This window comes from Caenorhabditis remanei, chromosome IV (genome assembly GCF_010183535.1).
Source record: "Caenorhabditis remanei strain PX506 chromosome IV, whole genome shotgun sequence".
Classification (NCBI taxonomy): domain Eukaryota; kingdom Metazoa; phylum Nematoda; class Chromadorea; order Rhabditida; family Rhabditidae; genus Caenorhabditis; species Caenorhabditis remanei.
Window position 1 is genome coordinate 15,250,376 of NC_071331.1, and position 15,318 is coordinate 15,265,693.

General features: G+C 37.1%; 5 protein-coding genes across 5 annotated transcripts; 3 read left to right on the top strand and 2 right to left on the bottom strand.

Moving 5' to 3' along the window:
- Positions 1-800: 800 nt before the first annotated feature.
- On the top strand, positions 801-3,946 carry GCK72_014260 (uncharacterized protein; the record flags this gene model as incomplete). Its single annotated transcript, XM_053730210.1, has 8 exons — positions 801-971; positions 1,022-1,083; positions 1,131-1,290; positions 2,260-2,378; positions 2,473-3,061; positions 3,112-3,177; positions 3,226-3,789; positions 3,869-3,946. 8 exons carry the CDS (start codon positions 801-803, stop codon positions 3,944-3,946), a joined length of 1,809 nt encoding a protein of 602 aa, XP_053584982.1.
- Positions 3,947-4,943: 997 nt separating this feature from the next.
- Positions 4,944-5,656, bottom strand: GCK72_014261 (uncharacterized protein; the record flags this gene model as incomplete). Its single annotated transcript, XM_053730211.1, has 3 exons — positions 4,944-5,285; positions 5,331-5,508; positions 5,577-5,656. 3 exons carry the CDS (start codon positions 5,654-5,656, stop codon positions 4,944-4,946), a joined length of 600 nt encoding a protein of 199 aa, XP_053584983.1.
- Positions 5,657-6,524: 868 nt separating this feature from the next.
- On the top strand, positions 6,525-6,957 carry GCK72_014262 (uncharacterized protein; the record flags this gene model as incomplete). Its single annotated transcript, XM_003088618.2, has 2 exons — positions 6,525-6,788; positions 6,835-6,957. 2 exons carry the CDS (start codon positions 6,525-6,527, stop codon positions 6,955-6,957), a joined length of 387 nt encoding a protein of 128 aa, XP_003088666.2.
- Positions 6,958-7,303: 346 nt separating this feature from the next.
- On the bottom strand, positions 7,304-10,394 carry GCK72_014263 (uncharacterized protein; the record flags this gene model as incomplete). Its single annotated transcript, XM_053730212.1, has 11 exons — positions 7,304-7,486; positions 7,537-7,635; positions 8,128-8,193; positions 8,431-8,484; positions 8,535-8,634; positions 8,755-8,825; positions 9,090-9,332; positions 9,382-9,603; positions 9,650-10,067; positions 10,179-10,264; positions 10,317-10,394. 11 exons carry the CDS (start codon positions 10,392-10,394, stop codon positions 7,304-7,306), a joined length of 1,620 nt encoding a protein of 539 aa, XP_053584984.1.
- A 2,871-nt stretch (positions 10,395-13,265) lies between these two features.
- On the top strand, positions 13,266-15,293 carry GCK72_014264 (uncharacterized protein; the record flags this gene model as incomplete). The annotated part of the gene is made up of 7 exons (XM_053730213.1): positions 13,266-13,357; positions 13,404-13,438; positions 13,498-13,569; positions 13,618-13,752; positions 13,799-13,894; positions 14,016-14,114; positions 15,016-15,293. The coding sequence occupies 7 exons, from the start codon at positions 13,266-13,268 to the stop codon at positions 15,291-15,293; spliced, it is 807 nt and encodes a 268-aa protein (XP_053584985.1).
- Between the last annotated feature and the right edge of the window lie 25 nt (positions 15,294-15,318).

The window sequence follows — 15,318 nt, forward strand, 5'->3', positions numbered from 1 at the left end:
TTGAAAAACCTTTGAACTCTATTTTATTGTTTGGCTTCTCTTTTTTCTCTCAAATCCTACTAGAAAGAATGAAGAATTTGGGGGCGTAAGATGATGGATAAAAAATACACCTATAAAGCTTTTAGCCGGTTCCAGATGTGGCAGGTCATAAAAATTGGTCACATGAAATCTTGATGGCTCAATCTCTTCATCTATCTTTCCTTTTTCTCATCCTGATCATTCTGTGTTCGCTTCTCTTCGTCTCTATATTTTTTATCTTCCTCATTCTCTCAGACATTTTTTTCAGCCCCCTCTCATAATGATTGTGTTTATCAGCTGGCGGAGAGGGTCCCCGGAAGTTTTTCTCTTTCCTGTTTTTTGAATCTCTAGATCTCTTTGTTTTTATTATCCCCACTCACCAGCAACAATCACTGAGGTTTTTGTTTCTTCTTAAAAATCCCAACATTTTCAGACTGGAAAAGTTGTAGACATTCGAAAAAGTAGACAAATAATAACTAAACTCTAAAATTAGTGTCATGAAACTAGTTACTCGCTACTGATAGGCTGATAACCCGCTTTGAGAAGTTATTTGTAGACATGTCGGTCTATTTTCTCAAGTACTCACTCCGCTACTGACTGCCTGCTAATGGTGCTCAGTCTTTCTTTTCGACGTACTCTTGATCGGTGTCCCTCTTTTTCAACCTACCCATTCTCTCCTCTTTTCACCCCTTTCTTCTGTTCCGACCACACCCGTATTGCTAAATTTTTCTTTATGTTGTACACGGTTGCAACCTAGTTAAATAACTATTCGTTTTTTCAGAATGCGGAGTCCGCAAGGGACGATGTCCATCACTACCATCAGCTGTTTACTGCTTGTTACAGTTCTTCCAGCTACTGTAGAAGCAGTTCAGTCGACATTCAACTACGTCCCAATCGGACAAAATCCCACACTCTACACTCCTGGTTTTGAACCCATAATGCATCTCGACCAGGTTTTATTTCGACTCGAATTATCTCGTCTAATTCCTGTGTTGAATTTCAGATGACATTCAACGATACAGTTTTCTCAGACCGCGCCTTTCTCGTGGAATTCTATGCTGACTGGTATTCAAAACTCCCCAAGAATTCTGTTACAAGAAATCGCATTACAGGTGTGGACATTGCCGTGCTTTCGCTCCATATTTCCGCCAGTTCGCTAATATGGTCCGTGATTGGTATCCAGTCGTGACGGTAGCTGTCATCAACTGCGCTGATTCTTTCAATCAAGCGGCATGCCGGGAAAACGGTGTCACTTATTTCCCCATGATGAAGGTAAGAGAACGAAAATTGTTCGTCATCGGTAGCTTTTTCTGTTGATTAGAGACTGAACATAGAGGGTTGTTATGTCATTTTTTGGGTTCATATTTACACTGGCCGACACATATACACAAACGGTTAGAAATCGAGGTGCTCTCATTTTGTGTGTGCGATTCGAAAAAAAAAAGGTGGTGATAGCATTTGGTTTTGGTTTTTGGGTAAATAAATAATAATTGAAGCACAGCCGGACAAACGAGAAGTTCTCGGAAATAATGATGACTCGCACCATCGGCTCTATGCACAGTATCACAGCGATTTCATGTGTGTGTGCTCAGATTTTTGATTTCTGTGGGGAACGGATAAATTGAAGAGAAGAGAGATTTGAGAGACGTAGAGAAGGTCAATTGATAAGAGAAGGGGAGGTATTTCCTGGAAACGATAAGTGGCTTTATGAGTCATTTTTCTAGTGAAACATCTAGATACTTGAGTATTATGTTCGATACTAGTTAGAGTCAAGGGGTTAGAATAGCTTGAAGTTTAATTGCAATGATATTTTCTAGTCTTCGTATCTTATCATTTCGACAAAGATCTCTTTGAGTTGTCACGGTTTCGAACACATATTGTTTCACTCTCTCTTACAACCTGTATCTCTTCTCACCTGCTTCAAATCAGCAGAGAGCCTTCAAAAAAGCGCCGGATGGCTTTTCGACCAAAGAATAGGAAGCGCTGTTCATTTCAATGTTGACCCGCAATCGATTATTTGTTTTCTCACCACCGGATTGACGTGAATCGCCCTCTCGAAGAAGACCAAAAGACGTTTTTAATGAAATCTGAGAGGCATCGCAATTGTGCTCCGCGCTTGTTCTCTTTTTTTGTATGTGAATGGAGAGGAGGTTGTTCGCACTTTAAAACAAATAAAGAAACGAAAAATTTCAAAAAAAATTTCAAGAAAAGGTAAACTCATAAACATAGCGTTTTTTTCAGTACTTCCCAAGAACAGCAACAACAGCGACTCAAGGAAAACTGTTTGAGACGCCACATTCTGCTGAACAGATACGAGACACTTTGCTACGCACAGTTAGCAACGAGTATATGTTCAACAGGTACGGGTTTTACTTCTTGATAGGGTCATTTTTCATCAGATGAAAAGAGCTCGAAAAAGAAAAAAACTATGAATCACACTAACAAGTTATCCAGTTCCAGATATCCCGACTGGCCTAATCTGGGACACATAGCCGTCGACAGCCGTACTACCTATGGGCAACTTTGGGATGGAGTGCCCCCGAAAGCTAACTATATGGCAATTCTATTCGAAGAATATGATGGGGTTGGTGCTCAATTCGTTATGGATCTCATTTCTCGGAATCATATTCTCGGAGCCCGCCGTGCTCTTTCCAACTCACCACTCGTTCAAATGTTAAATATTCGAAACTTCCCAACAGTGGCACTCTTCAGAAGAGATCACCAACAAGCTCTATACATGCAAAGATATACCAATCAAACAGTGAAAGAAATTGATGATGCCATCACTGGTGATATGAAACAAGGTGGAAGACAAGCACCAATTTTAACAACTACATATGCTCCAACAACTACAACCACCCAAACACCACTCATCGACTGTCACTCATACCCAGACCGTTGTCGTGATATGTATTATGTTTCTGAAACCGACATGCTTAAAGCAATGCGAATGGCTCTTCTTGATGAAGTAACCCGTGTTCCAGGATCTATTCGAGGTGATAACTTCACCAATTTGCACGAATTCATGACTCTTTTATCAAACGTGAGTTTTTCTTTTGGAAAAATAGATTTTAACTAGTTTGAACATTTTAGCACTTCCCAGTTCTATCTTTCCAAAATGACATCAGAAGAATGCGCGCGAAAAGAACAACTTCTGTGGTGAGTTTTTCTGATTTAAATAAATAAATAATTATTGTTCAATTTCAGATTCTTCGTAATTCTGAACGTGCTCGTCTTGTGTTCACCCACATGCGTGAGTTCCTTGAAGGCCGAAAAGCAGTCGGATCAGTATCTGCCGATGAGTATCGTCGTCAGTTCGAAAGTGTTGAACGCGTCTATGCCAGCCCATTCCCTGTGAATTCCACATGGCAACACTGCAAGGGGTCATCACCACAATATCGTGGATACACGTGCGGACTCTGGACAACATTCCATGCTCTAACTGTTCATACTTATATTGACACAATTAAGGATGACTTTGTGAATCCAATGAAACCATTGAGCACAATACAAGGATGGGTGAAGAGCTTCTTTGGATGTGAACACTGTCGTAATCATTTCATGCATATGACAACGACACTATTCCCATTGAATGAAAGACGAGTACGTCATCCACACGATATGATGACATACTTATGGAGAGCTCACAATATTGTCAACAATCGACTTCATGGGGATACAACGGAAGATCCACAATTCACTAAAATGCAGTTTCCGGCGCCGTTCTTGTGTCCAACATGCCATTCTGGAGGACAGTTTTCGAGACGGCAGGTGAGCTTTTTAACTTATATCAAGCATCTGAAACTACTAGTCTCTACCCACTTCCACCTCGCATTTTTGTATTTTTCAGATCAGAAACTTCCTTCTTCGCTACTACGGAAGCATCAAACCACACAACCGATTGGCAGATCAACGTCTCGCCCTCTGAACGAAATATTTTGAAAAGTCTGCAAGACTGAAAATGATGTAAATAATCTTCTTCGTATTTATAAGTTCAATTTCATCTAGAAACCCCACAATCATAGCTCGTTTTTCTTTGCAAAACGATCACTTTTACCTCGACTACTTTGCTTTCCACTGATGTTCCTATCATTCGAACCATCACTCGCCTAACACGATCAGTTGTTTTTCTTTTCCAAAATTCGATCGATTAGATAATTCCCTTTTAATTCTTGAATTTTCACTAGATTCCCTCCATGATTCCTGACCACACACACAATTTGTATTACATTGATGCGGGTTCCCACTCTTTTTTCTCCCATTTTTCTGTCTCCCAAAACATAAGCCCACACTATATTCACTTTGTGCTCTTCACTCTCTCGTTTTGACCAACCTATATTTTGCCGTCGTTCCACTTAGAAAACACGTTCCTCGAATCAGGAAACAATTGTCTGTCTGTTTGAATATTTGGGTACTTTTCTCGTCTCGATTCCTTTTTGCATAGTTCATCATCCACTTCACTCGAATACTATCATCAATTTGTTTGTCACAACAGATCAGATCACCCTCTTTTTGTCTCCTTCCAATTATTTTGTTGCCCTGCCCTTTTTGCCACGTGGTGGCATGTGTGTTGTACAAACCTGACTTGTTTGAAAAAAAAAACTGAAAGTTTCTTTGCATCAACATCATTTTCGCAAACTACAAACATTGGAGGTCACTGGACTTGCAAGCTCTATCTGTGAGCCACTTGAAATTTCAAAGCGCATTTCGTTTCCGCGAATTTCCGAATGTTTACCCACACTTTTGAAACATGATGTGGTGGTCAGACGGTGGCAGTAAAAAACGAGAAAAAAACCGCTTCGCAAAAAGAGTCAAATTACCACCATAATTTATGGGGGGAAAACCGGTTAAATAATGTAATTACACAGTGAGGTACTAAACACAATTCTACACGACAAAAGGGGAAAGCCCTAAACGGAAACAATTTAGAGCTTCGACAAAGGAACAAGACCAGTGTCAGGGGCTGAAGTCATGATCAACTTCTGAACTTCCTTGAACTTGGGGTGATCCGATCCGCCAACTAGTCCGAGAATAGTTGCTTCAGAAGTTGTTAGGATAGCTCCAGCTTGCTCCATTTGCTTGAAAGCGAAATGACGATCGGTATGGCTGCGGCTGCTAACAGCATCTACGACAACGTGAACATTGTGACCGCGTTCCAGAAGATCGTATGTAGTTTGAAGTACACAAACGTGAGCTTCAATTCCAATCAAAATCACGTTTTGAATATTTTTCAAGGTATCTTCAGTTGGCGGAATGCACATCGAGAACTGGAATATGATTATCTAAATGTTGAAAAATTAGATTTTAATCACCTTGGTTTTATCGAAAATTTGAGTATTTTCAGCCAGACCTTCTTTGAGAAGTGGAACAGTATGACCGAGTCCTTTTGGATATTGTTCAGTGACAACAGTTGGAATACTCAGAATCCGTGCAGCATCAATCAAACGTCTTGAAGTTGTAATAATCTCCGGGAAGTATTTGATGTTTGATCTGAAATCTTGAGATAGACTTTGAAGTTCTCTCATAGTGGAAAAATTAAACATTGCAAAAAAACATACGCAAACTTTTCTTGTAGATCACAGACGAAAAGAGCACTGTTCGATGGGTTGATACGAGCAATCAGTTTACGTGCCGCCATTTCTGAAATAAAAATATATTTTATAAAATCAATAGAGAAATATCAAAAATCACAGTGAACGATAGAAGCATAAAAGTTTTGTTTAATAAAACTAAGAATCTCAATATCGAATCGATAGGTTTTACTGAAATATCGAGCGTTGGAGAAATTGGAATCACGTGAATTGATAAAAACTTTATGAAAAATGTGTTAAAGCGGTGTGTATTTACGGTAAACAGGGCGCGGCTTGTAATTTCGGATCATCGTTGTGATTCATTGTTGGCGGGTTTTCAAATTTAATTATGAGACAAATTCAGATTCTACAAATTCAGATTCTTTTTATTGTATCATTATTGTCGAAATAAAAAAGTTCCGACATTTTTTTTCACGTCAGAATGCAGACACAGTAGTAATTTTGTACTGAGTCTGCATTTTGTCGTAAGAAAAAATGTCGGAACTTTTTTATTTTGATAATACATTAGATGTCTTTATTTATATCTTTATGACAACATTGAACCTATCTCTCTGATTACACTGTTAACATACGAACACGGATGCAGGTGAAACGGTACGACAAGGTGACTACAGTGCAGATGCACAATTAAGAGATTACTGTATATTGATCGATGCACACTATTGGAACGATCTCTCTGTTCACACCCCTTTAGTATAGACTCATAACATTCAACGCATCTTTTATTCACGTTTCGGCTCTATTTGGTACAGTTGCAATTGAAAAAGAAATAATGTTTATGATCGGAGCTTTTTTGGTTTTATTATTCGTATTCTTCAAACGAATTGGAGAGATTAAAACAGAGGTAAACACCTAATTATTCAAGATTAATATTGATTTTTATTGTTTTTTAAGTCTCTCTTACGAGAACAAGTAATGTCTGAAGCAATGGACGATTTAGTTCAAGATCATGATGAAGAATTGAATTTTGAAAGGAATATTGCAAGTGTTCATTGTATCAAAATGAGAATGCAGCAAAGAGATTATAACTCGAAAGTGGGAAGTCTTCAGAGAAAATTGAAAGAAAAATCTGAAGCAATGAAGGCTTTAAATTCGAAATTGACAGCGTTGGAATGGGCGGAAGAAGATGCGAATGAGTTGGTAGAGGAGCTGGTTAAAGCAAGAGAACAGATACGAATGGTAAGGTAATTTTAAATTATTCCTTATAGAAATTATGATATTTCAGAGAGATGAACTCATAGAATCACTCAGAAACCAATTGAATGCGACCCAATTGAAGAAAGATGAAACCGTTCAGTTCAAGAACAATACTCTACAAGAAAACAAGAGTAGCAACATCCTCTACTAAAATTAACTGAATCTAATATCATATAATCATATTATAATCATCCTATTCTCAAATCAGCCCCTTTTCGATATATAATTTTTTACCTTCCTCCTTTTTTACCTGTGATCTGTCCACCAATTCTCTGAATGTTTTGAAAAAACCAAATCTGTGATTGTTCCTAAAATTTCTTTAATATTCTGCTGTTCTTTTCTCAATAAATTAATTGATGGAGCAAGTTGTTTGAGTGCATTTCAGTGTGTTCTCTCTACGTAAAAAATCAATAACACCTTCATTTTTTGGCGATTAAATAAAATGGAACCGTGAAACACCAGTATATAACAGAAAACAATTATGAAAAAGAAACAATCTATGGATCGTTGGCATATGGTGACAAGTCTCCAATGAAGTTCTCTTGAACACCTTCTTCTAATCCACATGGTCTCGTGAATTCTTGTCCTCTTTCGTGAATCCATTTGTTTGAAACCCATTTGACACCAAGAAGAACTGGACAAGCAGCATGACGAGTACGAAGATCACCTTCTCCGTCTCTCTAAAATCACAAGAAGAGGAATAGAAAATAGAATAAGAAGAGAAACATACTCTCAAGTTATACCAGAAGAGAGCATCATTTTTAGATGGGAAAACGGCAGTTCCAAGATGATTAAATACGGTAGCTCCTCCACGTTCTGGTTGAGACATCTGAAATTATTTAGAATGAATTGATGAGTGAATAAGTGGAATGTGGTGTGCAAAAAGACAATAAGAAAGATGGTATAGAGTTTGTAAAGTCCAAAATAACATTCGTTTTTCTAATTTTCAGTAAAAATAGTTAACTTTGAGAATGTGGAATGAGTCTTTGACCACCAAAGTTCTTATTTTCAACAAAATTAACAGAAATTGATGTACTTCTGGTCTTTTTTGTAAAGTTTTAAGAATTATTATCAAAGGATTTCGTTCTCACTCGTTCTCCTATTTATTTCCAGAACTATGTGCAAATCAGTCAGTCAAATCCACGCGCCAAGAATCATCAATTTTGAAAGTGAACACAAAAGATTCCATTACGTATTCTCGGATGAACACACCATTACAACATGCAATTATTAACCAAAAACAAAGGAATTTTCATGCGAAGTTTCTCGAGAATGCGTGATGGAATCTAGAAATCTGTGATACCAAAAAAGAAAATCTCACATAGAATAAAACAGTCGCGATTCGGTTTCCAGTATTGAGTGTCTTGAATGCATTCTTCTCTTCTTTCTATAAATTAAAAACAATTAGATCTGCCCGAAAACTTACATAAAATAGCACAGTGGCTATTCGGTTCCCATTTTTTCCGTACGGTTCGGGGACACCTCTCTGAAAATATTCGAGAGATACTGTCAACTGAATGGGATGATAACCAACCAGTGACATATCATAATGAGGTTCATAATGACCACCGAGACCGTAATTAGCAATCTGAAATTAGAAAAAAAGTATGAGAATGAAAATTACCCTTGCGAAATCAAAATGTGGGTCGTAGTGACCTCCGAGACCGTAGTTGGCTACCTGAAGATGAAAAATTATGATTTTTAGAATTGAATCCTAATTAGAAATACCTGAAGTTCCTCAGAAGTTCCTTGATACAAACCAGTAAAATCTTCGATTCTTCTATTCACTCGCTCAATAACCGGATGTAAATCTCCCTTCAACCATGCACTGAAACAATCTCCTTATTTGAACTGTTATTTACAATTCTATGATTAATTCGGGTGCAACTAACTATAGAAACCAACACAACCAATTCACAAGGGGAAAAATGAAAAGAAAAATGCAAACCTTTTGGAGATACGATACGTGGCATGTTCCAATTCACCAGTTTTCGAATTTTGGACAGTCGCTCTCTTCAGCTAAAACAACACACATCAGACAACAAAGGAGAAGAAAAATAGAAGAAAAAAGAAGAATCTAGATCTATGTAAAAACAGAAATTCACACTTTGAATTTAGATTTCACTCCGATAGTTCACCTCTTGGCAATTCGATAATCTACAGTAACCAGTGTGCCATCTGGAGCTTTAACTGTAGCACGTTCTAGCTAAATTCATGAGATTCTAGTATTCAGTATTTAAAGTTTCACTTATTATAACTTCTACTAATTTCAAAATAACGCACCTTTGGAGAAGCCAATTCCTTGATAACTTTGATCTCCGAATCAGAAATCACATTTTTGAAAAGAACAGCCAATGGATCGAAACGAAGAATTTCGACCTTGATTGGTGCAATCTTTAGGAATGGTTTGTCTCTCTTCAAGTAACATCTCAATTTGTTCTTCCATTTCTTTTCAACTGGTGGAATCTCTCCACGGCAAAGTGCTTCATATGCATCTCTTTCAACGATTCCGTCGAACTCAACTCTCTGGAAAAGAGGAAAAACTGAAAAGACACAGAATAAGAATATAAAATACCTTGTTAACAATTGGTGGCAAGTCTCCAACCATATCCTTTCCTTGAAGCATATCCTCATACCATTTGACATTTCCCTTTGCTCTTGGATGATTTGGAGCAATCTTTGCGAGACGTTTGGTAAGAGAAAGAGCACGACGAACATTTCCTTGTTGATACAGAGAATAGGCAAGATATTCAAGAATCTCAGACTCTTCAACAGTTGCTGGACTTTCGTTTTCGATCTAAAAGTTATAGAATGAGTATCCAAAGCGAAAAGGAATAATAAACCTTGTTCAAAGCGACCTGCATCCACATCAAACAGTGGTAGTAATCTTTCTGATTGTAAGCAGCTCTTCCAACTTCAAATGTATCATGTCCGGATAGTTTATTCGACACTTTTTCTCCTCCAATAATTCCATTTGACAGGTCAAGAGTATCGAGTTTATAGGTGTCTTGAAGTCTCAGAAGAGCAATTGCTGCACCACTTAAATCTTCTTCTCCCGGGAATTTCACTTCACTTTTCACCCGGTTGTCAGTAATATTCTTCAGGAATGTTGTTGCTTTATTGTTCAACATGATATTCTCTACTTTCTTCCATTCGCTTGTTAGTCTTTTGATAAGTAGGTATGCGTTGATTGGATTCGTTACGAATTCTGGACCAACGGCTTCTGCGTGAGCGTTACGGTGAACGTATTCATGCGCGTACCTGAAGGATGTGAAACCGTAAATAATTAGAAAATTGTAGTTTTCGACACTGGTAATTATGTATGAAATACAGTTTTTTGGTTTGATTCACCCGTTTTTTCAGGTCACTAACCTTCTCAAATCATCTAATCTATCTCTTTCAGCTGCAATATATTGATCGATTACTGATGTCACATCTTTCTCAGCTCCTAACATGTGCTGAAAATAGAAAAGTTACCATCACCTTGCTTCTCTTTGAAGATTTGCATACCTGTAAATCGGCAATTGCAGTGAAAAGATCTGCATGAGCAAGTCCTGCCAAAAGGCAGACAAGCACAACTGCTCTCATTCTGAAATAATGATGAATTGACGGAGAATTGAAAAAGGAAAAGAAAAGATTGGATAGAATTTGAGAAATGGGGTCGAAATCAGTGCACAACTGACACGTTCGAGGTCAAAATCGGTTGAAGAGAGTAGGAGGAAAAGAGAAAAAAAGAAGAGATTGAGGAGACTATGAAGAAGAAGAAAAGAGCAGCCGTCTGCAGAACTTTTTGTATATTTTACAATTCGATGGGAGGAGAAAAACGAGGAGAAAAGAGAGGAAGAGGTGTGTGGTACGAAGAGAAACGGAACGATGATGTAAAAGTTTACAAACAAAAGAGCATTGAAAGCAATACAGAATATGAGTATGTGTGGGTGAATAGACACAATAACCTATACGTTTTTGAACTTTTGAATTGAAACTCATTTCGATTGAATAGTCAACTCAAAGAGTATGATGCATCCAATCTATGCAGAATCTAGTGCATCAACTGAACACAATAGGTTTGTTTTTGTTGAAGAGGTCAAATCAGATCACAATCTGGATTGATATCTGAGTGGATATGGTCTTATAAAATAGTAACATCAAAGTAACGAGGTATTGAAGAGATTGTTGATATCAAGTCGTCATTAATTTGCAGTTCTTCTCCAGAAATAGGAGTAATTCCAATGTTTCGAACATTTGAACATCATGTCACATGAGTTTCGAGGGAATTAATACAAACAATCGAACAAATTTGTGTCAAGTTCAACAATTTTCAAGAAAAAGAAATGGTGATCCACTCGGATCGACGCCTTCTTTTTTCTTGTGTCTTATGGATGATGTGGAGGTTTCTTTCCGTCGGTCGAGGAGGCGATTCTCGAAGAAAACTTCCTATATTGTCTGTGTCTCTCTTTTAATTTCGCACGTAGGAACGTCCTGTCTTGATCCAGTTCGAGAAAGAGACAGACAGAGAAATCTGACCTCCATTAACAATACCAATAACTAGGTTGAATCGCGCAAGATTTATGATGACGTGGAAAAGAATAGAAGGAATGACGAGAAAATGAGGGAAGAATGAGGAAAAAGGTGCGAAGCAATTGGAATTTGTTGATTTATATATATAGGGGAGGTGGTGAGAGAAAAAGAAGAAGAAGTAGGAATAAGCTATACGGTGACGGTTTACACCCTTCCTTCTCTACGTGTCAGATGCGCAGTCGACGTGCGTATTCCGATGTCTACGTGACTGCACCGGTCCGATTCGGTAGTAATGTTTGTAAAGACACCACTCGATCAGCGGGTGCCAGATGGTGGATCGGGCGGGAACAAGAAGAAGAAGAAGCGGAGAAACTTTCTGAGAATGATTGAATGGATTAGGACTGGTACTGAACTGGAAAAGTGGCGCTTTCGGTTGAGAATTACGGAGGTTTTGGATATACAGTACCGTGCAATAAGATATAACATTTTGGTTTTTTCAGTCATTTTAAAACGGCAGCTCGAGAATCGCACTATTTTGCACTAAAATGTATGATCCATCAAAAATCTTTCTTGGTGGGACAATCAGTGATACCGTAACACCTTTTCAAAGTTGGGCATTTTCCACTGAAATCGACAAAATTGTATATCTTATTGCACGGTACTGTATAATTCTGTGAATGAGACGAACAACTTTCGGAAACTTACTCAATGATAAGCAATATCTTTCAGATATGAAATTTTGGAGTTTTCAGAACTTATATCACCCATATCCAAACAAATCGTTCTGATGTTAAATTTAGGAGTAGAAACCCCTAGTTATCTAAAATGAATGCATTCTTTAATCAACTTCATCAGTGATTTCTATTATCTTTTCTTCATTCATTTCATCATTTTTCTTTCTGCATATTGATACTCAGATTGGCAAAAAACGGAACTGGTCATTCAAACCGGTTCTTTTTCTGCCTCCCGACGCGGAAAACATAGAAATGATCGTAAAGAAAATGTTTTATTCTTTGAAGTGAAACAACGAAGAAATGGAATTTCGAAAGGGAAGAGAATCGAGAAGTTTTGATGAGGAAGTATAGAACCTTAGTTGGAAATTAAATTACATGATGAAATGTCAAAGAAGGTTCGAAATGAACAATTCTTTTCAACTAATCGAGAATTTTTAGTTTTGGAAAACAAAAAAAAACAAAAAACAGAAATCACCATAGTTACGCAGAAAAAAGTAGTCACATTCAGATTTATGTGTAGTATACGTCTTTATGATTGGTTTTTCCAGAGGAAAATGGAAAAAATAGAATAGCTTTTTTCAGAGTTTGTTGTTTTGTTTTTATAGGTACTGCTGAAAATATCTCGTTTCAGAACAATGACTGTCAAGAGAACTTTTTCATACGGCGTAACTCAAGTAAAAATAAATTTTGGGAATATAAACCTGGAAGAACTGCAGTTACGAAAAGAGAGAGGAAAAGTAGTAGCTACCATTACTTCATTAAAAATAAATTCCAGAAAATGTTAATTTGTTTAGTTTGTACTAAAAATGAGAACTGACAAATTAAGAAATGCTGAAAATAAGAACTCACTCCATATTTGACTTCTCACGAGCGTGCGGTTCACTGCTATCGTCTCGCTGGTTCTTGAATAGACCCATTATATTTTATCCGCTGTAGAATCAGTTGCTTTAAAAAAACCATTGGGAAAACTCTGTAATGAGCAATATTTCCAATTTCAAATTCTGAAATGTTCTATTTCCTCCAGACATCATATGTTTTCTAGTTCGGTTGGAGCTTCTATCATAAAATGATGATCCACGTTGTTTCTTCGTCCCAGTTCGAAAAACGGATAACCATCTCCGTTTTCTTGTTTCTTACTCCACCAATTCACACCGCTTTCTTTTCTTTTTCATCCCCCGTTATTCCTATTTTCCACGCTTCAAAAATGATGATCGATCGAAGAAACAAAAGAAGTCTTCAGATATTTTTACTTCTTATCACTTTTCTCATTTGTTCCGGAGCTTTCTTCTATTTCTACAGGTTTGGTTTTTTTCTTTTTCCTATGTTTCATCTCTGAATTTTACAGCAATCCAGAAGATGAAGTTCCTGATTATTTTCCACGTAAGTTTTGAAATGCATATTCTTTTTTTGCTGATTTGGTACACCTCTAGTCTTTTCAGCAGAAGTGAAACAAAGTCACAAAACTGAAAGAGAAATTGCATTGGAAAAAGTCAGACAACTGCAGCAAAATGGTATCAATGTTCCGTCTAAAATCAAATTCGATCGGAAAATAATTTCAGGATTCGCAAATGTTGCATCGGAGACATTCTACGACGATCAATCGAAAAATGTGGTACCAGGAGATGTAGACAACTCAGGGTTCGAGAACGCGGTGGCTCTTTTCCAGAAGCTGAATTCCTCGATTGTACAAGAGAGTGAGAAAGGAATTCATTGAGTTGATATCAATAAATGAAAGTTAAGGTCCTGTGAATGAACATGGAGAAAAGATGACTGCAGATTCATTTTATGATGAGAAACTGAAACAAAAACAAGAGGAAGATGGAGTCGGTGATCACAGTGAGTTGACTTCATCGGGCTATTTTTTTGGAAGTTTTTATGAGAGCTTGAAGTTTTTAAAGTGAAATGAATACGCCATGATTGAAATAACAAATTACCCATATATGTTTTCCATTTTCAGACCCAGCAAACCAAAAGATTTCACAAAACGTGGATTTAGTGTCTACAAACAATCAGCAATCAGAACAAAAACCAGAGACTGGTCCAGTTGAGAATAACAGTGAGTAATCGGTTCACATATTTCACTAACTTTGAATGCAAAAATTGAAAACCGATTAAACCCGTCAATGTTTCATGGAAAGCCCTGAGAGTATCGGTTTCTCCCAATAACGTTATCCTCAAAACCATCGGAACAAAATTTAAGAGAATAACGGTTAAAACTGTTTATGGTATCTTCTCTATTCTCCCTTTCCGTCCTTTATCTGTGTGGAACAGAACACAACATTTTTTCCAGTTTTGGGAATCTTTTTCAATCAAAAAGAAGAGTTAAAAAGCTTGGTTTTAGTTTCTTGTTGAATGAGTTATCAGAATTCTCCTCACTAAGCAAAGCATTTTCATTCAAAATCTAACAAACCTTTTGTTAAATACTTAAATTTATCCAGTTTCTTTCACTCCTAGTTCAAATTTTGATCAAAAAGTAGGCAAAAATAGAATAGCCATGAGAAACATAACGATCTGTAGCTTCAACTTTTTTCCCTTAAAACATCGGAGAAACGTTCCATTTGCAGAACATTCAGTATCTTTCCTCTCATCTTTCGTCTCTCTTTTTTCAGTATCAGATTTATTCCGACCGCCTAGACGCTCCACTTTATTCCACAAAAAATTGAAATCTCTTCGGTTGGAATCTCACTTTTCATTAATTCTCAAATGAAACTGAAGGCGTCGGTGACGTTCATTTCGTTCAATTAAACTTCATTTTTATAATGAATCCAAGTTTCTTATTGAGATCTACGCTATACTTCATTATAGTTGCTTCATTACTGGTAACTCTTAAAGTTCTATTCTCTATTTACTCATTTGGTAGGTTTTTTTATAATTGGAAACGAATAGAAAAAAACAAAGTCTCGGTTCTTCAAAAGTCTTCTGTCCAATTTTTAACTAACTAAAGTTTTTGTTTACAGAGCAAGAAGAAATTGGAACAAGTGAGAAAGAAATTCCAGCGACTATTGCAAAAAATGAAACAATATCATCAGATGATATAATTGGAAAATCAGAAGCAGTTCAGTCGTGGATCGAGACGAAACAAAATCCCCGAAAAACACTTTCAGAAGTTGAATCACCACTTCGCGTAGACGAAGCAGCTGAAATGAGTCAGAGAAGAAATCCGAAATTCGAAGCATTTGATCCAGAAATCGAAAGATTACAAAACCGAGTCCATCAATTCAAATTTGTACAGTAACTCTTTATTTTCCATAAACTTTCAT